Source organism: Pelodiscus sinensis, chromosome 5 (assembly GCF_049634645.1).
Source record: "Pelodiscus sinensis isolate JC-2024 chromosome 5, ASM4963464v1, whole genome shotgun sequence".
Taxonomy (NCBI): domain Eukaryota; kingdom Metazoa; phylum Chordata; order Testudines; family Trionychidae; genus Pelodiscus; species Pelodiscus sinensis.
Window position 1 is genome coordinate 4,144,244 of NC_134715.1, and position 27,475 is coordinate 4,171,718.

General features: G+C 44.5%; 1 protein-coding gene across 5 annotated transcripts in view; it reads right to left on the reverse strand.

Moving 5' to 3' along the window:
* Nucleotides 1-3: 3 nt before the first annotated feature.
* The window catches only part of UBA6 (ubiquitin like modifier activating enzyme 6), a 48,953-nt gene continuing 21,481 nt past the window's right edge, over nt 4-27,475 (reverse strand). For all 5 annotated transcript variants that reach the window (XM_075929264.1, XM_075929267.1, XM_075929265.1 and 2 more), the window contains 21 exons: nt 27,091-27,157; nt 24,632-24,775; nt 23,917-23,984; nt 23,522-23,600; nt 23,106-23,186; nt 22,475-22,552; nt 20,709-20,890; nt 18,437-18,542; nt 17,689-17,778; nt 17,493-17,573; nt 16,701-16,829; nt 15,901-15,952; nt 15,733-15,796; nt 13,937-14,006; nt 12,875-12,946; nt 11,418-11,535; nt 9,663-9,856; nt 6,842-6,969; nt 4,493-4,580; nt 2,967-3,061; nt 4-2,324 (listed from right to left, as the gene is read on the reverse strand). In XM_075929264.1, the coding sequence (XP_075785379.1) occupies nt 2,189-2,324; nt 2,967-3,061; nt 4,493-4,580; nt 6,842-6,969; nt 9,663-9,856; nt 11,418-11,535; nt 12,875-12,946; nt 13,937-14,006; nt 15,733-15,796; nt 15,901-15,952; nt 16,701-16,829; nt 17,493-17,573; nt 17,689-17,778; nt 18,437-18,542; nt 20,709-20,890; nt 22,475-22,552; nt 23,106-23,186; nt 23,522-23,600; nt 23,917-23,984; nt 24,632-24,775; nt 27,091-27,157 (2,122 nt within the window). In that variant the 3' untranslated portion in view covers nt 4-2,188. The remainder of the gene's footprint in view (nt 2,325-2,966; nt 3,062-4,492; nt 4,581-6,841; nt 6,970-9,662; nt 9,857-11,417; nt 11,536-12,874; nt 12,947-13,936; nt 14,007-15,732; nt 15,797-15,900; nt 15,953-16,700; nt 16,830-17,492; nt 17,574-17,688; nt 17,779-18,436; nt 18,543-20,708; nt 20,891-22,474; nt 22,553-23,105; nt 23,187-23,521; nt 23,601-23,916; nt 23,985-24,631; nt 24,776-27,090; nt 27,158-27,475) is intronic.

Below are 27,475 nucleotides of genomic sequence, written 5' to 3' on the forward strand. Positions count from 1 at the left end.
AGCTGGGTTTCAAACCAAATCTTTTATGATATAAAATATCTATAAACTATGTTAAGAGTAACAAATATATACACCTTACAAAAGAGGTATTATATTTAAGACTTATTCCCAAATATTGGAATAATTTTAGTGGATTCCAGCTTGTAAATTCAATCCATTTTGAATAAACACACTGGAGGAAAGGGAGAATGAGAACAAGCACAATTATCCAATATTTTGGGCTCCAAGATATTCCTAAAGGGTAGTCAACTGAATCATACATTGACATCACTGATTTTATGGTGCCGAGCAAGTTGGGTGTCACATGCAGGAGAGCGTTTGCATTCACTGTATTTCCAAAGCAAAAAGAATAACGACGCTAACGTCCAGACTGATGGTATAAATTAGACTTTTGTTCCCCTCTCGCTTGCTTGACTTTTTCCATAGTCAGCAAAGCAATTCACTCCAGCTCACCTGGCCACTGCATCCATGCTGAAGAATTCTGCCACTGGTGCATTCTCTACTTCTTGCCGTAGCCAAAACGATTTCCTTATTTGCACTGAATTAAATGGATCTATCAGATATTAGCTGCCTGAATTGTAGATTGTGGCCAAGATAACTCAATTTTCCAATTCACTCAGATGTGTGGGGTGGAGACAAACATGCTATATAAAGCTTCCTTCTAGAGCAGCGGTTCTCAAACTTCTTGGCCCACAGCCCACCCCACTCAATGGAGACCTTTCCGCGGACCACCAGCCAACCGCCCATGATGACAAAATGGGTGCAGGAGGAGGTGGGGATCTGACCAGGAGGTAGGGTGCAAGAGCAGGCTAAGAGGGGGTGGGGTCTGGGTGGGAGGTTGGGTGCAGGAGCGGGCTGGGGATGAAGGAGTCAGGGAGGGAGGGTGCAGGAGTGGGCTGGGGGTCTGGCCGGGAGAAGGGTGCAGGGTCTCGGGAGGAGGGGGGTGCAGGATCTGGGCATGAAAGAGATGGGGGTGCTTACCTGGCTCCATACCCCTGCTGCTCCCATTGGCCATGATTCCTCCAGGTGAGCAGTTTCCTGCACTACTATTCACCCAGCCCTGGCTCACAGAGCTGCTTCCTCCCCCACATAAATCCTTCCCCCCCGAGTGGGAAGTGGGCGCTAGCACTCCAACCTCGCGAGGGGGCGCATGCGGGGCTGGAGCACCAGCACGGGCTCCCCTCTGCAGGGTGAGGGTGGGTGTCAAGCCCTGAGTCTGCGGCCCACCCGCAAAACAGTCGCGGACCAACTTTGAGAACCTCTGTTCTACAGTCACGGAACAAAGAAGAAAGAACGGGAATGAAAGGTTGGGTAGGAAGCACACAGAATACCCTCCTGGCCCTCCCCTTCAAAAAGTAACACTTTGCCACTGTGCCCTTCATTTGGAGGCAGAACATTTTAAGCGACAACTTCACCTGCCTCTTCGTCAAGTGGAAGAGCAATATTGGGAGAACAAGGACACAGCTCTCCAACAGAGCTCAGCCTTCGCCCTACTTCACTGGCCCCGCATTGCAACCCTGGGGCCAAAGTCAACTTAGAACTCACTTCACTTCATGGCGCTAAGGGAATTTATACCCCGCGCTGGTTCCACATCGAGGCTGACATAAGAGATAACTGCTCCGACTTACAGTAATAGCAATGGCTCAGAAGAGAACACTGACAATGTAAATGGGGCAAATTCATTTGCTTTTTTTAATGGAATTACACTGTGGATGAATTTGGCCTAATGCTCAGATTATGTGGTTGCCACCCCAATTTTAGAAGAGATGAATAAGAAATAGCGCATCAAACATTATCAACCACCATGTTATAAAATGATAATTTCACCAATTCTTGCTCTCCCCTATTTAACATTTGTCTTGCATATTGAAATGAGATGCGAGGTTTGCCATTTTCTCCCCTCCCCCATAAATTAATAAAAATCTCTTCTTTGTGGTACAAATTATACATGATATTCCATTTCAGCAAACCTCCAACCCTTTTTATGAACAGACAGATGTATGAAGAGAGTAGGGACAGGTGAACAGTAAATCCAGTTTGACAGGCCTCTTCAGTTCCATTCACTGACTTCAACCATGCCTGTTTAATTAAGGCGTCACCAAAGAAATACATATTACTTGTTTTAAGCTGAAATTAGCACACTCCCTTCAAAGCAAATGGTCCTGGAGCGACTTCAGTAGCATTACCATCAATTGTCTTCATGGATGAAGTAGTATCTCACTGGAGGCCCTGGTAAGTCTTCATCTCCATCTGTTTCTGGAGCGAATGACACTGTGAGATCCACATATTTTTTATCAGCTGAGGGTTTCACAAGCTTTTGCATCCTGCAAAGAAAGGAAGGCAAATTTTCTAAGAGCAGGAAAAGCAGCACAGAGCCGACTGAGCTGAGCTACCCTATGTTATGGGGAGTGGTTTTATTTATTTACCAGAAATGAAGTCCAACACATGAGACATATGGTTAAAGACAATACATCCCCAGTCACAGTAAATAACCTCTATTTTCAGAGTACTGAGGGCACAATTATAGCGGTTATTTCCTGTAACTGGGGATTCTTCAAGAGGTGTGGCCCCACCTGTGTCCCACACATGGTGCGTAAACACACCACGTGCCCAAATCCAGAGATTTTCCAGAGCCACGTGCAGTAGCTTCCCTCGTGTCACCGACCATGGGTACAAGCGGTAATACAGTTCGATGCCTCCTCATTGCCTCCTCTTAGAGCAATTCAACAGGATCCAAAGCAGAGGGGAAGAAGGGCAGGTAGTGGAGTACAGATACAGATCCTCCAGCTCAAAGAACTTCCAGTTACAGGAAGTAACCTCCATTTCTTCTGTGAGTGACAGCCCCCATGGGAATTCTACACATGGGTGGGCTAGCAAGCAGTGATCAGAGTGGAGAAAGATACAAGGAATGGACCAGGTCCTATCCCTGAATCCCCCATTTGTCTCTACACCCCACTAGTACTTACGTCAACTTTAATCTTTTGATGTGACCGGGCATCACAGGAACATACAGCATTTTGACACCTTGGACCACCATTGTTGGCTCTATTCCGTATTTCTCCTACAATTCATGAATGCAACGTTTTAACAGACTGCACCAGCCAAGCAGACAATTGGCGCCAAAGAATGGAACCATTTCTAAAGAGCAACACCATTCCAGACAGAAAAATGTCCATGTGTTAAATACAAAATTGACCGATGGTTTATTGAATTTGATTTGATTACAGGCAGTCCCCGGGTTACATACAAGATAGGGACTGTAGGTTTGTTCTTAAGTTGAATCTGTATGTAAGTCGGAACTGGTGTCAGCCGCTGCTGAAACTGATCAGTTTCAACCGCGGCTGAATCTGGATGCCAGTTCTGACTTACATACAGATACAACTTAAGAAACCCAGGCCTCCCCAAATCAGCTGCTGCTGAAACTGATCAGCGGCTGATTCCAGGAAGCCTGGGGCAGAGCAACTCTGCCTCGGGCTTCCTGTAGTCAGCCGCTGGTCAGTTTCAGCAGCGGCTGACTTGGGGACGCCTGGGGCAGAGCAGCTGGGGTGCTGCTGGGTTGCTCCAGTAGCGCGGCTCCTCGGCGCTACTGGACCAACCCAGCAGCACCCCAGCTGCTCTGCCCCAGGAGTCCTGATTCAGCTGCTGCTGAAACTGACCAACAGCGGCTGAATCAGGATGCCTGGGGCAGAGCAGCTGGGGTGCTGCCCGGTTGGTCCGGAGCGGCACTGCGGGAGCAACCCGGCAGCCCCCAACTGCTCTACCAACTGCTCTACCCCAGGGGTAGGCAGCTAGCTGCACCCCCCTCCCCCCCCCAGTAGACCAGGGAGACGGGGGTGATGGGACCGCCCAAGTCCTCCATGGCTTTGCTCCGTCTCCCTGGTCTGCTGACCTGGGAGACGCGGAGCAAAGCCGCAGAGCACGCGGGCAGCGGGACAGTCCAGGTGTGCCGCGGCTGTCCCACAGCTGGCGTGCTCCGCGGCTTTGCTCCTGTCCCCCTGGTCTGCTGGGGGGGTCCAGCAAAGCCGCCGGACCCCCCCAGGAGACCAGGGACACCAGAGCAAAGCCGCGGCCTGGGCGGCTTTGGTCGTTTGCCCGGAAGCAAAGCCGCCCAGGCGGCGGCTTTGCTCTGGTGTCCCTGGTCTGCTGAGGGGGTCCGGTGGCTTTGCTGGACCCCCCCAGCAGACCAGGGAGACCGGGAGAAGCTTTTCTCGCCCGGGAGGACCACCCATGAGCTCCGGGGCGAGAAAAGCCCCGTTCGTAAGTGCGGATCCGACGTAAGTTGGATCCGCGTAAGTCGGGGACTGCCTGTATATCTTGTTATATATTTAGTTGACTGCCAGGACAATGTCAGAGAACCTTTCTGCTTAACTGATCAGTGGCCACGCAAACATGAACTTATTCCGAAGAATTATTTTGGCATTAGTAAGTGCTTGACATGAGCCAGGAAAAGAAAAGCCATTTCCCCCACACGCTCTACTAAGTGAAGTCTTACTCTGACAGCGTTTATGAAGTCCAGCAGAGTGAAATCTTCTTTCCCATAAATAGTCCACCGGTCCCAGATTGTAAACGATATTCCATTTCTGTTTGAAAGAGAACAGAGTGCTAAACATTCTCAACCTTCACTTGATCTTGCACACTGGCAGCATGGATTCAAGTCTCTGTTTCAGAAACCAATACAGTCATTTCAGTAGCGCTGCTATTAACTTGCTGTTTAACTTTCCTCCTCTCTTTGTTCCTATTTCTCCACATTCCCTTTGTCAGAACTGTCTATTTAGACTACATTCTCCGAGGTAGAGACCATCTTTCAGTACACATGTGCACATTACCTAGTGCAGGGGTGTCCAAACTTTTTTCAAAGAGGGCCAGATTTGATAAAGTGAACATGCGTGAGGGCCGACCATTTTGCCTGACATTCTTTGAACCATTAAAATTAAATGCAAATTAATTATTTTATGCAAAGTTTATTGCAAACAGCATACTTTTCATTTCATCACATGGATGACAAATCTAAACAGGTGTTAAATCACTCTGCCTTTCATATCTGAAGACCAGATGAAAAAAAAATCCAGGAAGCTGAAATATATGTCAGGAACATTGTAAAGTACATTACATATTATTGGTAATAAAGGTTGTCTGTCAACTTTTAAGTTAAAAAAATATGAACAGGAACATAACACCAAGTATACATGTTGTGTCCAAATATATTTATAACTGATTTAGACCAACTGACATTAACTGAGATTTTACAATGTATTCATCTCAATACATGTGGATTTGTTGGGGGCCATAAAAGATAGATATTGCCAAATTACCTGTGGGGCCGTATTAAACCGGAACACGGGCCGCAATTGGCCCGCGGGCCGGACTTTGGACATGCCTGACCTAGTGCAATGAACTCCTCAGGGCAGATTAAGCCTCTAGATCAGGGGAGAGCAATAATTTTTTTTTTTACTGGAGGTTACTTCAGAAATGTTTGAAGTGGCCCTGGGCCACACCAGAAGGGGCGGGGCCTCAAGCGGAAGGGGTGGAGCCAAGATACCACCCAGCTTCCCCACCCACAGTCCATGAGTGGTCTGGGGGTGGGGGAGCGCGTGAAGTCTTTACCCTCCCCAGAGGTTCCCCCAGGTGACTTCGCTCACTCCCCCTTCCGCCCCCAGGCTAATCAGGGCCTGGAGGTGGGGGGAGTGTGCGAAGTCTCCTTCCGCCCTGCTGGGAGTACACGGTGCTTCTAAGCACCACACGCTCCTGGCAGGACTGAGGAAACTTCATGTGCTTCCCCCTCCTCCCAGGCCCTAACTGGCATGAGGCGGGGAAGTGGCCGGGCCTCCCCAGGCTGGATCAATCTGCTTGGTGAGCCGGATCTGGCCCACAGAGGCCCCTTTGCTCACCCTTGCTCTAGATCCCACTGTAAAACAAATCAAGTGAAAGATACTAGCAAACTTGTATTTTTATAGTGCACAGTTTGCCACCAAAGACTATGCAAACGGAACGATGTTTGACTAATACAGTAATTAGAAATAATGGTTAAAAAGGCAGTAAGAAGGGGGCAGAAGTTCCAAGTTGCTCAGTAATCAGCAGCTCAGTTGAGGACAACACTGAACACTTCGGAAAAATCTGGACTCCTGTTTGCGTAGGTCAGAGTGTTTACATTGGTTTTCCAAACTCCTTGCCTTGTACATCTGAGAACAGCCTCAGCTGATCTCAGAATACCAGCTATGCTTGATGTAGTGCTTAGGGAGTGGGTACTAACCCTCTAAGGCTTCATCTACCCTGCTGACTTTGCTGGAAATGCCTATGCTAATCTGTACATAATTTGCATATCACCACACTTCATTGGTATAATTTATTCAAGCCGTTTTTGCACAAAAACAAGTAGTGTGGACGGTGTTTTTTTGCACAAAAACTCCAGGAGATTCATAAGGAACTTGCGCAAAATGGAAGTTTGTGGGAAAAAAAGTCCACTGCTTGGTTTTGTGCAAAAACAGCTTGAATAAATTATGCAAATGAAGAGCAGCAATATGCTAATCCACGCTTCATTTGCACAAGCTTGCCGGCAGTGTACACGAAGCCTAAGGGTTCACAGAGTTCTGTGGCTCAGACACCAGCCAGAACTGTGGTAGGCGGTTAGGCCTTGTACGTCTGTACAAAACGAACATGGATATTTCAAACCCAACTGTGGCTTCTTTACACCGTTGTTCTATGACGACCAAAAGACAACACATGCCCAAGTGTGGACTCCCTCCAAGTCCCACACATATTAACTCTGCGTCTCCAGCGCTTGATGCAATCGCCCTCAACCTAAGTTCCTAGACAACACTATTTCCCCCATCACGCTCCTTACCTTATTTCTGTTCTTCTTACTCCAGCGGCTTCTGTGAACACCATTATCGGAATGGCTAGATTTAAAAAGCAGTTCTTATATGCTTCAAATGGATGTGAGCCCACGACTTTGATCAATTCCAGGGCAACCTAGGGTAGACACAGTTACTTAACATGTTACAAATTACTGGACTTCTTAGGATAAAGCGGGTACATCAAATCTACTACCTACTCCAGAGAGTTTGTGCATGGTTCTATCCATTTGTCTATCTAAGAACTCCTCCTAAATGTTAAGAGCTGGGACAGCCAAATTCGATACGGAACTTCCTCTTCTCCTAACTTAAAGCAAGGTCGGGTGCGGTGGTGCCAAGACAACGGGATGTGCCTGGAATGGGCCTGTTTCTCATCAAGCAGAACGGGAGGGCTATGATAGCAGGGACAATTATGCTGCAGAACGACCACAGGGGGGCAGGACACCCAGGGGACAGTTATACTCCAGACTGGCCACAGGGGGGTAACAAGCAAGCGTGCCCCTGGGGAGCATCTCCATGTGTTTTATGATGCCAGTTTTGGCAAAGACTAAGAGCTTTGACTGTTTCTGGGTGGGAAGCAGTGGAGAGGCTGGGCTATTGGGATTCCAAAGAGTTCTGAACTCCACCACAGCAATGTGTGCAGCCCCTCAGAGAGAGAGAGCAGCAGCACGTGCAGGTGGATCGGGGTACGAGGAGAGTCCATCCCTGCGTAAGCTACAACCTCCTCAGTCACCGCATAGCATGGAAGCGAGTCCTGCCACTGAAACTGGGTCATCACTTCTGGAAAACAAGGGAATTCCCAGGCCAAAATGGAGCTGGGGATAAATCGCTCTAAACCTGGACAGCACGGACATTACTGTTGAATTTCCAGTGTAAGACCAACGTTTTCTACAAAAACACCAATATTTTCCTGAGGGGTTTTTCCCCTCGTTGCTGGGAAGATAGTTATTGTTTTATATGCAAAATTTATGATTTTTTTAGACCTGAGATTTTGTTTTTGTTCTGCTACAAATGACGTTATGTTGTCATAACCCAGGTATGCAGCAATCACGAGCCAGGGCTGGCTCACACCCTCCTCTGAAATGGTTCCATCTGGTGGAAGAGGTTAAGAGACTATCTAGTTGGAAAACAAACACGTATCCCCAAACCCACCAGACTGATAGTGCCTCTCCCCCACGGCATGACTGCTCCTGTTAGTGCCATGCCAACACGGGCTGCCCGGCGGCAGTGGAAAGGACCCCGACGCAAGGGAATTTAACTCTTCCTCCTGTGTTGTGAGGTAGAAATCGGTGCACAGAGGAAGGGATGGTGCTGCAGAAAGCGCTTACGTCTCTGTGTTGAAGGGACAGACCCTACTTTCCCTGAGGAAATTCAGAGATCCGTACACAGCACAGCAAGACACAATCCAGGCCTTTATTCTCCTGGACTATAAACAACTTCTTTGCTATTCCGGTATTAAAAACACATGACCTCTTCACCACAGAAAAAGGAAGGGGCGTGCATTTCAATTCAAGAACTGACTCACCCCTTACATCACACAAGATCAAATTCCATGCCAACGGCATCTTTCCTTGACAGCACACAGCCAGTGTGACCAAGACAGGGGTCAACATTTCTCAAATATCAAATGAGGAGCGCATGGGAAAACAAAAAGATTGCAAACTGACATTCTACCTCAAGTCTGATAGCCGACACCTTCCTTCTAACATGGGGCAGGTTTATCCTATTTTAGTACTAATTCATCAGACCTTTGTAAATGCAGCAGATGTGCTTAGTGTTTCCACATTCCCGTTTCCTTCTAATTGCCAAACTACCATTAAAAGCAGGACAGAAATGGATCTATAGATGGTGGTATTGGATGCTCATACTGCTATCATCAAATACTGTATCACATTTTATTTGTTTAAAAATTTTTTACTCCGCCTCTCTAATTTAAAATATTTGAGGTGGCTTACAAAGTTTTTAAAAACACAATATATATAAAAACTTAAAATCCAGAGGGACATAAAACCTGCTAAGAAATCCCGAGAGGAGGGACACACACACATACACACACTCCCAACACCAATAAAAGCACGAGTAAAAAGGAAGACTTTAGCCTGGCGCCAAAACAACGCTAACGTTGGTGCCATGCGACTATCCCAGGGAAAAGAAGTCCACAGCCTGGGAGCAAAAGCGAAGGCAGCCCTGCTCCACGTAGATGTTAATCTTATCTCCATAAGTGGAGGAACACGGAGCAGAGCCTCCCCAGCTGATCATAATCCCCCGGTTGGTTCATACGGGAGATGACTGTCCTTCAAATACCCAGGTCCCAACCTGTTTAGAGCTTTATAAGTCATAACCTTAAATTGTGCCCAGAAACATACCGGAAGCCAGTGCGGCTGCTGGAGTAGTGGCATCATGTGCTCCATATAACAAGTGTTAGTTAAAACTCGAGCAGCCGCATTCTGGACCAGCTGAAGTCTCCGAAGGCTCTTCAGAATAGTGAGGTTTTGCACACACATTCTAAGCTATATGCCACCAAAAGAACTGCTTCTTGCCTTTCCAAGTTTTCTACTTGGTTAAAAACAAGTCTATTATATGGGAATTACTCCCCCCGCCCACTCTTTCCACAATGCCAAAAAGCCTAGACTGCAGGATCACAGGGTGGCCTAGAGTAGGATCAATTTTTCCAAAAGTCTTGTAGCAGGGATGCACTGGCATTAACCAGCGTTCACAGGATGAAGACCAGGCAGAGAAGGGGGCACCTGCCTTTTGCAGATCAGAGATGGCCTTGCAAAAGAAAGATTCCCCGTGGGCCCAGGCACTCACCAAGCCAGACACAGCAGCAGTAGCCGTTGCAATCGCAGGGATGATCTTTCCAGCGATGCGCTTGGTTTTGAGCCGATCCGCTGGTTCGATATTGTACATCTTGGCTCGCAGATTGGAGGCGGCTGTTATGAAGTCTATGTGTCCATTAGCATCATCATCTTTTTCAAAGGAGAGCACTTTCATTTGCAAGTCATCTGTTCATGGAAAAAAAATCCAGGGTTCACCAACACGATGGATGAGTCCTACGATAAGCGACTGAGGTTCTGGGTCTATTTCACTGACAATTATGCGTTTTACAAAGATTACAGAGAACTGGGTCCCGGTGCAGGGTGAGCTGTGCTAGCGAGAGAAGCAGCTGCTATATTTGATGACTGAGCTCACTGCACTTGGGTTATTTACTTACTTTTACCAGTGATGGAGACACCAAGCATTTTATTTCTTTTACAGTGTCAGGAAGCAGAGATGGGCTGTTTTGGGGGCACTGATCCCCACACAGGCAATGGGGTTTTTCTCCCCAGCCTGTACTGTAGGGATCCACACTTTGTGTAAGTGTGAACAGCATGTAACCATGTCACTAAGACAAGAGTTACAATTAATCATTACTTCTGTAAGCACCAAAATGTTCAAGTATCAAAGTACCTGACCATGCACTCTTACCATTCAAGTAATTACAAAAGCAAGTGCCCCTTAAAGAAGTTTTTTAAGGCTGCGATTTGCTTCCCCCCCCCCATACCAGGACGTAAGATCATTAGAATGGCCAGACTGGGTCAGACCAAACATTCATCTAGCCCAGTGTCCTGTCTGCCAATAGTGGCCAATGCCAGGTGCCCCAGAGGGAGGGAACACAACAGGGAATCATCAAGTGATCCCTCTCCTGTCATCCATTTCCAGCCTCTGACAAACAGAGACTAGGGACACCATTCCTACCCATCCTGGCTAATAACCACTAATGGACCTAACCTCCATGAATCTATCTAGTTCTTTTTTGAATCCTGTTAAAGTCCTAGTGATAGAAATGTAGCTGTGTTAGTCTGGGGTAGTTGAAGCAAAATGCAGGACAATGTAGCACTTTAAAGACTAACAAGACTAATTAGATGGTTTATTAGCTTTCGTGGGCCAGAGATTTGATCTGAGGAAGTGGGTCTGGCCCACGAAAGCTCATCATCTAATAAACCATCTTGTTAGTCTTTAAAGTGCTACATTGTCCTGCATTTTGTTAAAGTCCTGGTCTTCACATCATCCTCTGGCAAGGAGTTCCACAGGTTGTCTGTGTGCTGCATGAAGAAAAACTTTATTTTGTTTGTTTTAAACTTGCTACCTATTCATTTCATTTGGTGATCCCTCATTCAAGTTCCACTTCTAGCCAGAACCCCCAGGCACACAGCAATAGGGAAAGGCCAGGATGGTCACAATGCTCTGACCACCATTTGAAACTCCCTTGGAGTTTCCCTTGAATGTGTAAGGGGCACGTTCGCAGCCACAACGGCAGAGCTTCAAGGACTTAGGTGTTTATTCCTTAGGGAACCCCTGGTGGCCATTCTGTGTTATTTATATTTCGAATCACCAATTCTGGAGAGCTATTATCGCTGACTAGAAATGGGAACTTTTTTTAGGTGGCACACAAGCAGCAAGCTATAAAAGCCTGCCTGTGAGGTACTGAAAGATTTTTCCAAAGGAAGTCTTGAGCTGCACACAGCTGGCACTTGGGGGCAGCTGAAAATCAACAAGGAGTCCTTTAAAAGGGAAGCTACTCACTTTTCATAGCTTCATTGGCTAAGATGGTGTTTTCCAGCTGGAAAATGGCATTCCTCTCATCCTCACTGCTTACTGGAATGTGCTCTGGTTTCCTTGCAGTTTCATCTGTCTGCACAACCTGGGAAGATATGCAGCTATTGAATACGTTGCCTAGTATTCCCCTCAGGCCAAGATCCAGGTTTGCCCAACAGATTAAATGCGGCGTTTGCTTTGCATTATCATCACATCGCATCACAAAGCGGAGGTTTTCTCAATGGCTAGGAAAGCTGAAGGAATCCACATCCCTGAGCAGCATACGTAAACCAACCTAACCCCAGAGTAGGTAGTGCTAGGTCAACGGAAATTTCTTCTACTGATCTAGCTACAAGTAGAACCTCTCTAGCCAGGCACGCTCAGTACCTGACTGGTGCTAAACCAGAGAATTTGCTGGACGATGGGAGGTCGATATCGTCTAGCAGCATTGTCAACACTGCCACTGCTTGCTGGGCTCTCAGGAGACATTTTGAGGTAAATTAAAGCTAAATAACAGCCCAGAACATGAAGAGCCAGGACTGGTGGCTGTAAACAAACTTTATGGGATGCCAGGAAACTTGGCAACACCCAAGATAAGTGGACATCCAGCTCACTAAAATCATGCCGGACCACGGATGTTGCCGGAGCAGAGAGTGTCGACTGGAGAGGTTCAACCTGTACTGCCTCTCAGGGAGATGGATTACCTGTGCTGACAGGAGACCCCTTCCCATCTGTTTAGACTGGGTCCACACAAGCTCTCTAGGGGCGCAACTGCAGAGCTGCGACTGTGCTGCTGTTGCATTTCAAGCATAGACAAGTCCTTACATTTGAAGGGATCTTTCTGCCAAACTACCAAGATCTGCTCCCACAGAACAGCACTGCATATGGATAGGAATCGTAATCTCATTCAAAAACTCCATTCTCTACACAGATACATCCATAAATAACTACAATTTGTGGCTATGTATTTTAAGTGGGTGAAGTCTGATCTGACCTATTGAAGAGGTATGGGTTAATACAGCTCTAAATCATTAGCTTTCTTTCCTGGAGAAAAACATTCCCAGTTTTTTGCCTAGTATTCAAATAATGTAACCCAGAGCATTTACTGTAACGGTAATTAAAAATTAACTAAAAAACTGAAATGTGCACACATAAAAAAAGCCTGCAGGCATAAGGACATGGTCTGCACTTATACGGTTCAATTTAAAAACCAAAAAATAATGTTGTGGATCATTGTCATTTTGGCTTGATTTAGCTGGAATATTTAAATGCAAAATCTTGAAAAAAGAACATAGGGAAAACAAAGCAAGAATATATTCTAGACAAACCATATTCTCAACAGGCCTTCCTCCATGTAACAGGAAGGGGAGAATTATCAACAGACAAAACCAGATCACAAGAAATGTGTTTGCTTAACATAGAGCTTATTAAAATATTAAACCTACTTTGTTTGAGGGCCTGAACTCTTGTATGTTTACTTCTGAAATTATCTTCAAAATAGTTTCTTCAGATAAATCCTGTTTTTTAAAATAAAGATAACTGCAGATTACTTGTACAAAACAGACAAAACCTTAGGGTTACCTAGTCCCCTTTTTAAAATTTATATCCGAATTATAGCTTTACCCCGCACTTACTTAAAACTGAAGAAACAAACTAACAGGCTGGGGAACACAACAGCATTTCATATTGAACAGTTCCATAAGATTTAAGTTTGTAAAACTGGCATTTACCTGCCTTATAAAACACAAGTTCAGGAATATACACAAGTAGGTATTTATACAAGTTACAACAATCATATGTTAATATGCTACTATGTTTACATCCATTTCTCTATTATATTCTATATATTCTTGCAGCTAGATATGTGTATTAGTTAAGTGCACAAAAGTGAAAAATAAATAACCCAGCATTTCATGTATTTAAATTTCCTGTTCTTCCTTCATCTAAGCACGACTGGGAAGAGTGTATCAGACTCTCCCACCATCTTGTGCTGCATCTCGACTCTAGTTCATCTGTTAAAAGAGATCGCAAAGAACCAAAAGTGGCCCAAGTGGCTTGCTTCGTGCGAGACAGTTCAAAGATCTGAAGGTAAAAAACCTGAACTGCAAAAGATGATCATGGGGGCAAGGCCAAACACACACACTCACGATTTATAGGAAAAAGGATCTAGACCGAAAAATAAGTTAATGCTGGCCAAAAATATTAAGGAGCCCAAGACAGGCCTTTACAAATATAGTCAAGGGACGGTAAAAGTAGGGAGAAAACAGGTCCACTAGTAAGTAAGGAAAGCAACTGAAATGACGACTGACTGAATGCACCAGAGACGCTGGGTTAGTTTCCTTCTTACTAAGGAAGGAGCTAAAGAAAATGTTTGGACAACTAGAAAACAGAGCAGCTCCTTACAGATTAACACTGATAAAGAGCAGCAATGGCGGCACAGGGCCATCGTGCTGAGGACCAAAACACTTGAGTGGTGGTAGCGCTCCCCTGCAGCATGGCAGACCTACCTTTGCGGTGAACGGGACACAGTATACTCGTGCAAAGAGTGTGGCACCACTCACTATGAAACTGTGGTGTCTGTTGGACAGAGAGAGGAGACAACTGGTTATGCACCCAATTCCAAATAGCATGTGTGTTTCGGCAGGATGGGGGTGCCCATGGGTCAGGCACCAAGAAAGCACAAGGGAAGGGTCCTACCCAGAAGTGTTTACAATGTAAGAATGAGGGAGGGCGTGTTACCACACTACTCACAACAACATATTCTGGGGTGCTTCTAAACATCAGGAAGCTACTGCCCCAGAAGAATGTTGCTGACTTTACCGCAGTTCTCAGCTTGAGGCCCACAGGCTGCATATGGTCCAATGAGCACACAGCTGAGGCCCAGCTTTGTGCTTAAAATTCAAAGTTTGCCCCTCAGGCCTGGCAGGAGGTGGGGCTGGCTGAGGGGGGGGAAGAACCTGGCAGGAGGTGGGGCTGGCTGAGGGGGGGGGGAAGAACCTGGCAGGAGGCGGGGCTGGCTGAGGGGGGGGGAAGAACCTGGTAGGAGGCAGGGCTGGCTGAGGGGGGGGAAGAACCTGGCAGGAGGCAGGGCTGGCTGGGGGGGGGTAGAACCTGGCAGGAGGGGCTGGCTGGGAGGGGGGGGTAGAACCTGGCAGGAGGCGGGGCTGGCTGAGGGGGAAGAGAACCTAGGTAGCACTTCTCCCAGGAACAGGCCAATGAGTGCCATGGGGGGCGGGAACCAGAGTGAGTCTCAGAGGAGGCTTGGGGAGGGATGGGCACTGGGCTGCACAGGGGCAGGAACTAGGGGTCTGCAGGGATGCTACAATTTTACCTGGGGCTCCACAGCAGGACCCAAGTAGAGATTCCTGCTGTCTGGCACTGCGCTGGGCTCCCTGCTGCCCAGCCCGGCCCTGCACCAGGGCCCAAATCCTGGCGACATCAGGTGTCCTGCCCACCCCTGCACCGGGGTCCAGGGTCCCAGTCCTGCTCTTTGCAGGGGTGTCTGGGAGGGGAGCACTGGGCATAGGAGTTGGGGGGGGGGAGGGAGCTGTGGTTCTTAACCTGCAGCCCATATAACGCATGGTTATATAATGCATAAATGGGCTGAGTAGTACTGTATGACAGGATCATTAAAAAAGCAGCTGGAACACAGGAGAAAGGGAGGATTTCAGCTAATCGCAGCTGAGCACAACAAAAACTCTCTAATCAAAACTCTGAAAACCCCACTGACACTGCACAACTTCACGAGAGGCCTGTGAGATTCACTCTTAAGTCTCCCCCTTATTCTTGTCAGCACTGCACAGAGTGAATGCACTGACATGCTGGTTCCAGGGAATGCATACCATTCACATGCTCAAAACTTCCGCCAACATACTGCCCTGTATTCCCATTTGACCCCAGTTTTTAAGCGTCTGAGTTCACCAACGAGACGAGTTTTTCCCAAGAGCGGGGAGCAGTATAAGCCATTTCTCAAAAGAAGCAGGGATTTCATCTGAGAAATCTCAAGATTCTGGCATGTTTCTTTGGCATTAAACCTTTGAGTATAGTCATTTGCAACACTTAAGTCTAGCATTGGTTACAGATAGGTTGTTCTTACAGGGGCGGGAAAGCATATCCAATTCAGACCTCATTTTAGTTGGTGTGGTCTATCTCCATTCTAAACCTTAAGTTTCATAGTGGACAAAAGTTGTGATAATTCATTTACGCATTCTACCTGCATAGGAGGAATCCTATATCTAAACAAGCCTACTACAAAACCTCCCTTCGTCTATGTACAAAATATCAATAGAGGTATGATACTTACAGAGGATCACTGAATTCAAACGTTATCGGACAAGGTGGCCTCTTTGGTGATTGCCAAAACAAACCTGGTAGTTGGAAAATTTTGAAGTGAAATTCTAAGTAGTGAACAACACAGTGACCTACAACAAAGTCACATCACAGTGAGGTACCAGTGGCTATTTATACTTACTTCCATCTTTTAATCGTGTATCCAGGGGAAAAGAATGAAGTAACTGAAGAGCCTAGAAAAGAAAAGCCAGAGTACTATTAATATTCCTTCCTACAGAATATGAATAAAACATGAGAGATGTCATTGTGGTGCTCTGAAGTCTTGGTCCAACTGTCGTCACATTTCCCTCTGATACAGCAGGAAAGTTTCCTAATCAGGTATGAAAATATGAGAAAAGTACGTTTATGCAAGGAGCTCCTTCCCGATTGTCCAGGGTTGAAGTAGTGAAAGCTTTCTTCACAGCATGCGAATGTGCCATGCACAATTAGTCATAGCAAAAGATTCAAGATTCACTTCCGTTGGAGAAAGACAAGCTTCTGAGCTTACACAAAGTTTTTCAAAGAGCTCTTCACTGAAAGCATTAGTCATATTTTAATGGAGGAGCACCTTGTGGAACTGGAGGAGTATGGTTTCTATTCGGCAGATACTTTTTTTTGCCAATGTCAGTCTCACCCTGGAATTTCAGTCTAAAGACACCAAGCTAATGTGAGGATGATTAATAAAATTATGTTAAAAGCAACTAATAATGTATGCAAGATTATACCCAATGTGAGACCTTCTGAATAGATGAGCTAGGTTTGGAGATTTTTTTAATTGTAACATTTGTGGCAAAGATTTTCTTGTAATTCTGCAGGAAACAGATCTGAAATACTTTTTGCAAATAATGTTGGTATTTTATCCAGGAGAGAAATAAAAAGTTTGTTGTACACCCCCATTAATCAAAAGCCATTTCTCAACATCAACAGGTTTTATATACAGACCTTATGATTAAAATACTTCTCAAATTTTTTTCTTGCAAGTTCCACACACTGAGACCAATTTCGGGGTCTTCTGCTCAGTGACTTAATAGCTTGAAAACAGCCTTCTAAACTCTCTCCTGATTTTATTCTCTGAACAGAAAAGGGAAACAGAAAAACAGTATTAGAATGGACATGCTGTCTTACAACCATTTAATGAAATAGAAGAGTAAATTAACCTTAGTTACCTTACTAAGAAAAGGGAAAATGGAAGTCTATATTCTTTATTCTAGCCTTCACTATTTCACTTCATGCTCTTCTTTTTGCAGCTTTAGCTTTGCAATTTTGCCAAATAATACTGCCTCAGACTACGTCTAAACTACAAGGATTTTTCGAAAGAGGATATGCAAATTCCACAGGAATTTGCATATCTTCTTCCGATCACATTTTCGAAAGAGGATCTTTCGAAAATTAAAGTAATCTGGACGTGTTTTTTTCGGGAAAAAAATCTTTCGAAAAAACCACTCTCTAAAGAAAGGAGGTTTATGTGTTTTTTCAAAAAATGGGTTTACTTCCGAAAAATACACATCCAGACTACTTTCATTTTCGAAAAATCCTTTTGAAAATGCGATTGGAAGACGATATGCAAATTCCATAGGAAAAGGATTTGCATATCCTTTCGAAAAATCTTTGTAGTTTAGTCGTAGCCTAACACAACAGCTCTAAAGTTTCCTGCTTGTCAGACGTTTATTCTTGATCTTAAAATAAGAGCCCTACTGTAAGCCCTTTGTTTTAAATCACAGCATTTATTCCTACCTGTAAGACTTCTTCTGCAGATGGGTAGGTTTGCCAAAATTTGTTAAACAACGAAGGCTTGTGGGAGAACGCACTTTCAAACTAAAAAACAAAAGCAGAAATCGGGTGTTGTATGGGTAATAGTCTCTAAAATGATTTCTCCCCCCCCCTCTAAGTACAGAATGAATACGTATACTTTGCCAGGCAATGCACTTACCTTATCTCTTGCCCACTGTATTGTGTGCTCAATAGCAGCTGGAAAAGATTTCAAAGTGCAAAAAGGAATTTCCTCTTCGGGTGGATCTCGCTAAATGAAGTGAAAAGAGAGCAGTGTGTACATAGACATGTGAAAGTATATTACTACCAGTGCACTGTCGATTTCTATATTATCTGCCAGTTGAAGTTCAACTGACATTAAACACAAAGAGTGTCGGGGCTGTTTATAAAAACATTACAATTCGATTGCCTGAATAAAGCCTAATCGCCAGAGTGGCATTAGATTTCCTTTTACAGGCAAGAGGGATATTATAAATGGAACTGTTTTCACTGCAACCGGAAAACTTAAAAGTCAAGAGGACAGGCACTCCAAAAGCAAAACGGAACCATGAAACACTATTTGACAACGGAGAGAACTGAAGTTTTGTAGAGGCTTCACTTCCCCACTTTCAAATGAGAGCAGATGTCAAAGCGTTCAAGTTATTTCAGAGTGACTTTTAATCCCACTGTAACAGCTGGTTATACAGTGGAAACAAAACCCATAAAAACATATTAGTGTTGGCTCTCCTCTGTGAACGTCTTTAAAACAATATCTGTTGCCATCTTTTTAAGTCTGACTTTCCAACAGCAGGAGTTGCACCTTCAGTGACTCAAATGGATCACGTTTGAAGTAAACAAGAAGTAGAAAAAAGTATAACACAAAAGGAGCGGTGTGTTCAACCACACATGGTAAATATTTCATGACTTACGTGACTGTTATAGGACTCTGTCAGATGAGGCACAATAGTTTCTGTGTGTCCTTTAGTTCCCATGGTTCCCGAGTCTAAGAGCGGACGCAGGTTTGCTACACAGCGACTAAAAGATATTGGGGGGGAAGCATTCAGAGAGGTCAGCGAGACCCTAGAGCATTTGAAACCAATTCAAATGCACTTAAAAATACTGAGGGATACAAAACATTCAGAAGCAAGAAAGCGTAAGTGTAGGACTGCATCATGGTAAGTCAGAAATACCTGCTGTCAAACATGCTGTTTTAGTCTTGATAGCGTTTGTCCAGACCACATTTAAGCCCTCTCCTACGAGATTCTGCACGGATCATTCACAACAGAATTTATGTACTAACACACTGTCTCTCTTTACACCCTGGGAAAGCACCCTCGTGTTTATACCCCAATGACCGCTCCTGCCTTCTTGCCCATTCTCCTTCAATTACAGTTCCTTTTGAAGTCGCAACCCTCGTCTGTGTGCATACCGGTATTTTAAAACAAGTTCTTCTGTTGCATTTATTATCCCAGCACTAAATACTCAGCTGAACTGTGAGGTGCATAATCTTGGTAAAAATACAGAGCAAGTTTGATAGGGAAGTCACTGAGCCACAATCAAGGGGGAAACTCAGGATGCAGGGTTGAAAAAGTCGCTTTTTCAGAACAGAATCACTCTCATTTTTAAAGGTGAGCTACAAAGAACTTTGAACATTTACATCCCTTTCTAACGTCTGTGCTGAAGGCCAGGCTGGAACGGGCAGTCAGAGTGCACCTAGGAAAGGACCGACCTCCCCTCCGTTTTCACATCATGCATTATTCAGCAAGCTCCCTGGCACCCAGGAAGCCCAAATGGATTTTAAAGATGTAGGAAAGACTTCAAAAAAGACTACCCCAATTGACCCCTGAACTCGTCTTAGGCTTGGTCTCAGTGGGGATTTTAATCACTTATGCCAACATCAAGGCAATGCCATTATAGATGGATCCGTACTGGTGTAGCTTCTCCCCACTTAAAATGAGGGAAGCCACACTAGAGTGAATCACCGATTATCAAAGTCTTGCTGCTCTGTGTGGGTATGTCTACGCTTGCACCCTAGTTCAAACTAGGGATGCAAATGCAGGCATTCGAAATAGTCAATTTAAATATCCCACGCTTCATTAGCATGATCTCGCCGGTGCGCTAGTTTGAATCACAGCTGATTCGAACCAGGACGTGCACACTGGGATGCGTTGGTTTGAACTAACGTTACTCCTCATTTTTGAGTAACAACGTTGGTTCGAACTAACACATCCCAGCGCGCACTTCCTGGTTCGAATCAGCTGTGATTCGAACTAGCGCGCCGGCGAGATCATGCTAATGAATGGTACTAGATCATCGACTATTTCGAAGATCTGCATTTGCATCCCTAGTTCAAACTAGAGAGCAAGTGTAGACATACCCTGCAGGGTCAGCAACCTGCCAAAGAGGAGCAGATTCTTTTGTTGTTGACCTTTGATTAAATATTTTGAGAGCCACATCACATGCAAAGCTACTCCTACGCACACACCCGCTTGGTTACTCTTTAAGAATATAGATTTCATACGTGCACAGAAGGCTGCCCATGTCAGACACTCAGAGAAAAAAAACGGGACATGCTTGAGCTTCCAGGGGCCTTGCTTTAGAACACTGTGACAGTAAAACAGAGAACACCCGCAAGCAACCGCCGCTCACTCTGTGGACAGACGTAATCTCATTATTATTTGTGTTCCTGCAGCACTGCAGCCTCGTCATGGACCGAGACCCTGTTGTGCTAGGCACGGTGCGAACAGATCCCAGCGGCAGTCCCCTTTGGGGCATACCTTCTAACACTGACAGGGACCTGACGCGCTAAGGATTGAGCACGTTATACAGCTCACAGCATCTTCCAATTGAATATCTCACCGCTCTTTAGAAATGTCACTCATTTGCCACACTTCTGAGGTATTCCCTGGGATCTCTTCCCTTAATTCTTGACTGCTATTTCATGCCAGAGAAAACATTTGGAGACCACCCCTATTGCTGGGAGCCGCTGCTGTTTCTATCAGCAGAGATGGATTTTGCTGCATTTTTTAAAAAAGACAGTTTAGTGTGTGGCTGCATTTCTCACAAGGTATGCAAGGTAACACTGAGGATACTACTATCAAGCCACATTTAGAATTAGAGAAGAAAAAGATTAGGGGGGAAAGAAAAACAGATGGAAAAGAACAGGAGTCACATCTGCTCTTCTTATCTCCCCACGCTCACCTGTCAATATATCTCCTTGCTTCCACATTGTCTAGTGCTGTCACAACTAGGTCTTGCTTGGTGTAGAATTCGTCGTTGTAAATGTTCTCCGTGGCTGGACACACTTTGTTGATATACGGATCTATCTTTAACTGCGGATTGATGTTCAGTGTTGCTGTTGCCGCAGTATAGCTTTTAGGTTTCTAATCAAATGAAAAATACATTCTAAAACCAAGGTGGCAAGATTTAGATCATGAAATCTGAAGTTCCTCCAAGATTAGGGATTAAAAACCATCCCTCAAACAAAATGGGCAAATCTGGAGCCACACCGCTGAAATAAAAAGTTAAATAGGAAACCAACTTATTTACTCAAGAGATGAGCACTTCACTGTCAATCATCCAAACCAGGTTATGAGAGATCGGCTTTCAGTGCCTGGCCAACACCCATTCCAGACAAGACGCAATGCTGTTGCTTTGGGGAAGCTGGAGACAAAGCATTCTATAGGGTTTGGTACAAGTGGTACCTGTCTCAGCTCCAACAGACTTTCTGTTTGTGGTGCTTTTGAATCCCCTGCTACCCCCAAGGAGCTTCAATGGCTAAAAGCGTATTCCAATTGCATACAGACAGGAAACTGTAACCCATGTTCCTCCAAGATCGACCTCACACAATAACCCAGAGCACTGTGATTTCAAACTGAATTATTGCAATGTCACCTACATGAGGTTGACCACAAATGCCATAACCAAATGCCCTTATACAACTACTTGGACAATAGCTGCGCGAACATATTATTCTAATTTTCCCAAGACTTGCTCCGAGAAATAAGTGCAATCCAATGCTGACATTGGCCTGCAAAGCCCTATATACGTTTAGGTTCTAGCCATACAAGAATCCATTTCTTCTCCAATTTGCTAGCAACAGCTACATCTAAATGCGGACCTTAGAGAAAGGTCGCTGAGCTATGAAATTGGCTCCCCTCCATTTTTCTTCCAAAGACTGAGATTACTGCAGGTTACAATGCAAAGTTGACCCTTTTTCTCCTTTTATGAGCTTTCAAAAGGAACTACTGCTTTGTGCAGCCCAATGATTGATTATGTGCCTTTTTCAAAATATTTAATTATTGAATGAAAACAGAATTGTTCAGAGGGCATATGTTTATATACAAGGGTGCACACAAGCAAGCAAGTAGATTTGACTCTTGTGAACTGCAACTTAAAACATCTAGTTGCATAGCTCCATGGTCTCCATACCAATATTTCAGAAAGTCTGGGATGAAGTGTTTAAAACAACCTTACAGTTGATCAGCAATTCTGCTCAACAATATTTCTGCTATTGGATTACTTTTTATCCTGCTTCACCACACTTTTCAGTAAGTAATTCTGATATTTTAGTTGTCAATGGACAGCAGCCTGATGGAAGATGTTTGCTGCTTGCATATTCGTAATTGGCACCACTTTCAATGGCCTGAAAAGGCCTTGGTTCAGATTCTTCATTCACAGCTAGGTAAAGCAGGAAAAACTTCACTGCAGTCAGTGGAGTGACAGTGGTGTATACGAGTGGAGAATCAGTCCCTTTGAATCCATTAAACTGCTATTCATAGAATTATTAGTCTAAATATCAGATTTATTATGGCTAAAGTCCATTTGCCCCACCCCTCACAGTCTTCTCAAGGACTCCATTTCTGGCAATACAGACAAAAACATACTCAAGCTAAGTTCTCACAGTGGGTAAAAGCAGCAGCACATACTCTGAGCAAGAGACACTCCGATGCAAAAAGAAAGTCTACCTGTATATGTCGGGGTCGAAAAAGAAACTGCCTGTTCAAGTTGGATTTCTCTATCAAATCTGGATCTGTAATTGTGACCTGCAGCAAGAAGGGGAAGAAAGAACAGCTGAAATGATAAATTACATGAGCTATTCAGCATTGCTCATTTTGTAAAAATCTGCTGTTTCCAAGGCGAAATAACCCTGCCAAATGGTACCAGAGCCATTAAAACTGTTACAATAATCTATTTTAACAGGTCTTAGATTTTAAATCAAACTGTTACACCAGAGGGCTGCTCATCAGGTACACCTCCAAATTATACAGGAATATCCCAATATATACCTAACTCTTTTCCTCCTGCCTGGGAACTTGACCCAAAACAAGCCTAACTCCTTAACCACACTACATTAGGATGCAATTTTTATTTAAAATATGCATCTGCAAGTTGGTGTTTAAACTGGTTTTCATTACAAACAATCCTCTTTTAAAGAGGGAAAAGCGACAAGCTCACTTCTCTATATTCCATCGTCACTTTCATCTCATAGTCTTGAATATATGCAAAGCATGCCAATATTTACAGTAAGGCTGAATGCCCTGTCTTGTGTTATTATTTCCATATGTAATGAGAAGCCAGTGGGGGCATACAACTTACCATGCCTTTGTCTTGGGCAGTGCCAACACCAAGAAGTGCAAAATTTTTTAACATTTCACAGCCTATTGCTCCACACCCAACCTAAAGAAAACACACAGGAAGTGAGCAAAACCACCATTCATTCCTGTCACTTCAAAAAATAGCAGGGGACTTCTTCACAACATAAGATTAGATGGAAATGTCTCTGCATTACAGTGAACATCCATGTGGAATGCAAAATTCAGATGTTTCACTATGAAAGTCCTAAACGATCTAGGGCTTTAGTGACCAGAGACACCATAAGACCTGACATGACAATCTCACTCGGAAGGAATGCTCCGACCATGTAAACCCAAGGTGAAATGGCCAAAAGAAAGGGGGAGGGCGGATATTCTTTATGGCACGTAATACAACTTCATGTCATAAGCCAAACTTACCAAGAAAACATTCAGTTTATGCAGCTTTTGGCATAGTGACTCTCCAATGCAAATCCTCAAGGCATCATATTTATCACCCCTGTGCAGACATATTCAGACGAAGAAAGCAAACAGTAAATTGGCAACAATGATACTAACCTACATGATAAATGGTATGCATTGTGCTTCAATATTATCTAAGATAATAAGGTGAAAGGTTCCCATGACTCATACTGTTGCGTGTTAAAAATAAGATATGCCCATATAAGAATAATTTCCCCTTAACAGATTAACTGCGGGGTTTTTTGAAGTATGTACTGAAGTTTTACTAGTTAAAATCTTAAAAATTGGGATTGCACACCCTCAAGTGACTCGGAACATAAAACACTATTATATGTAGAAAATTTCAGCTTTACCTTGGGAGGAATTCTTCGCAACTGGTCTTGTCAAGAGATACAGCAATGTCTAATGCATCAATATACAGCTAAAGGGGAGAAAAAGCTTATCACATGGAAATCAACTTAAAGACTGCTTAGGTATTTACATATTAATTTGATTTAGAAGAAAACAATTAGACATGCACGCTTTCTGAGTCCAATATACCGCCATGGAAATTAGGAGAATTAATTATGAAAGATAAAAGCTAAATCTCTGCTGTCAAACGATTAAACAACATAATTCACTTGGAATTTATTTTTCCTAGCTACTAAAAGTTTATAACAAACTTGAAACTAAATATTTATGCCAGAGAAAAATCTGGTAACGGTATAGCATTCAGAAACCTCTTCTGATCTATGACAGTTCCATCACTTATCCTGTCCTTCGGAAAGCAGCCTGCACTCCAAACCTCTCATCCACAGCCCCACCCCACAGCCTGCACTCCAACCTGCACCTTCCGAGTCCAAGTGTTTTTTAATCTAACTGCATTCTTGAGGCCAGTCCCAACAGGCATGGCAGACCTTTTATCTAGACTAGTTCAAGTTCACATAGATGATGTATTATATCTTCACACGGATATCGACAACAATAAATGTCTATGCTTGTCTTCAGTTTCAGCATGTGGACACAACCTTCATACCCATTGCCGTATAGTAATAAAGCTAAACATTGAAACAGAGAAAAAACCCTTACCCACTGTTGCAAAGGAGAAAATTTTCCTGTTACTGCTTTCAAGACTTCTTGGCTAGCAACCCCACCGACTGTTGCAGCAAGGGGAGCTAGAAATCCCTGAGCCGTCCTAGAAAGCCATTTCACTATGTCTTCATTCACCTGAGGCTGAAAGATAATCCACAATAAAAACAATTTCACAAATTTCTCCCAGAAACTGAGAATTTTCTGTGCTTGGAAGACAGTGCTGTAAGTCAGGGTCTTGTACTTTTATGTACAAAATAGGAGCAGCCAGTAAGTCCTGACCCCAAAACACCACTTCTAGATATGACAGCACTTCAAGTCTCCTCAACCACTGCTTAATATCATCTAACTCTTCTGACAATGGAGCCAAGAGATGTGTATTTCCTCTTGGGGAAGACACGCACAAACTAAGGAATAATGCCCTATGATCCTAGGAGAAAGCATCTAGCATGTTATGTTCCTTCCTGATGTTGTTTTTCGGCCGATATCTTCAAAAGCTGAGAAATCTGCACAGCATGGGGCTAAAAGTGGTTTTGAGCAGTCTAGTGGAAGCCTCCGGATAGAGCAATGAGGTAACTTTTCCATGGGTCTGAAAAGTATAAAGCTCAGAGAATCTGAAAAGGGGACTTGTCACATCTGGATTTATTTGCTCAAGAGCTCCAGTGCCTTTGCTTTCCTTTTATTTTCTGCTCCAGTTGCAGCTGTAATCAATAGGGGTATGTCTACACTACCCCGCTAGTTCGAACTAGCGGGGTAATGTATGCATACCGCACTTGCTAATGAAGCCCGGGATTTGAATTTCCCGGGCTTCATTAGCATAAGCGGGGAGCCGCCATTTTTAAATCCCCGCTGCTTCGAACCCCGTGTAGCGCGGCTACACGGGGCTCGAACTAGGTAGTTCGGACTAGGGTGCCTATTCCGAACTACCGTTACTCCTCGTTTCACGAGGAGTAACGGTAGTTCGGAATAGGACCCTAGTCCGAACTACCTAGTTCGAGCCCCGTGTAGCCGCGCTACACGGGGTTCGAAGCAGCGGGGATTTAAAAATGGCGGCTCCCCGCTTATGCTAATGAAGCCCGGGAAATTCAAATCCCGGGCTTCATTAGCAAGTGCGGTATGCATACATTACCCCGCTAGTTCGAACTAGCGGGGTAGTGTAGACATACCCTAGTCTACTACACCTTGGATTAAGATTTTTTTCAGACTCAACAGCCCCTCCAAGAGGGCCCTGATTCTGAGCCCTAGCCTGTTCGTGAATGCGGGGGAAAACCAGATATAAGTAAGGTGGGGAACAGCTGTTCTGCGCTAAGTTCCCCTTGTGGGCCTGCAGGAATACCACGTGGGGATTCTAGAGCCAAGAGGAACTTGGGGGCAAGGCCAGTTCATCTAACAGCCACCCAGGCTACCAAAAGGAAAGCCATCTTAGATGTAAGCAATAGTTCTCTGTGTGTGTCTTAAACCACTATCCTCAAACAGGAGATGGGTCAAAACATGCAGTTCAAAGCAAATGGCTGGCAGGATGGGAGGGAAGAGGTTTCTAGAAAACATCTTACACTGCCCAGAACCGCACAAAATGTGCGGGCCACGTAGCCTGGTTTCCATATTAGACTTCAGGGAATTTCCAGCCTGTAGGAAGCCACGCCTGCCCTGAGGAACGGATGAGTATTTTCCCCTGCAGCAGAACTTCAGGCCCCAAATTCCTTTTAAAAAGCCATGTTAATTTCAACCAAGTATAGAAATCACTCTCAAATAGAAGGGACAACTTCTAAGAGAGCACCGAAATGATCAACAGGTCACCATCCAGGTAACTGTGCCATTTAAGACGCACACTCAAGATTTAGCCCTATTCCTCAATGGAGTTATATCATTTTACACCAGCTAAAGATCTGGCCCATTGTGTTCAGGTTGATGGTAGGGATGTAAAAGGTTAACCGGTTAACCAATTACCGGCATGCTTACCCGGTAACCAGAGGGCCACACCAGCCACGCTGGAGGAGCCCCCTACCTGGAACAGTCCCATCGCAGGACCCCCGCTGCTCTGCACCAGCCTTTTGTTAACCAGTTAAACAATTAAAAAGGTATAATTTAACCCACTAACTTTTAAACTAGGGATTTACATCCCTAGCTGAAGGCAATATGCTCCCTCTTTGTAGAACTCCTCCCCACCAACCTGCCGAAGTGAAAAACGTAAGCAATCGAACTGCTGTCGCGTGCACAAGGGGAGCCGGATAAAAGTGCAGCTCCAGAACAATCCTGCATATGTCCCCTTTGCTGTGCCAACTCGCACATCCTCAGAATACCAACAAAAGTCAGTTCAAGTGCTAGAAACTAAAGCCAGGCAGGTGGCACATGTATTAAAATGATCTATAGTAAGGCTCATAAGAGCATTAATCGCATACATATGAAAACCACCAACCCAACACTGTAGAGTAACTGTTACTTAGCTCCGAGCTACTCACTTTGCTTTCCAGTGTTTCACTGATGGATACTGCTATTTTCAACATCTCCTCAGCATCCTGAAGGCATCTAAAGCCCAGGGAAAAAACAGTAGTGAAAGCTTAATGGTAAGGCATTTTTTCCCATGAATACAGACCAAAGAACAGTTCCCTATACAAAAAGCTAGGAAGAAAACTCAAGACATTTGTCTGGTTTTTAACTGTGATTGTGTTGAAAATACATCTTAAAATCTGTTTAAAGAGCATATTATTTACTGCAAAAATAGGTGTGTCTTCTGGCTATATCGACAAAAAAGGTTTAAATATTGGCATTTTAGCTCTGACAACATAAGCTTAGAATACTACCTGAAAGCAAATAATACCTGACAACATAAACTTACAACAATAC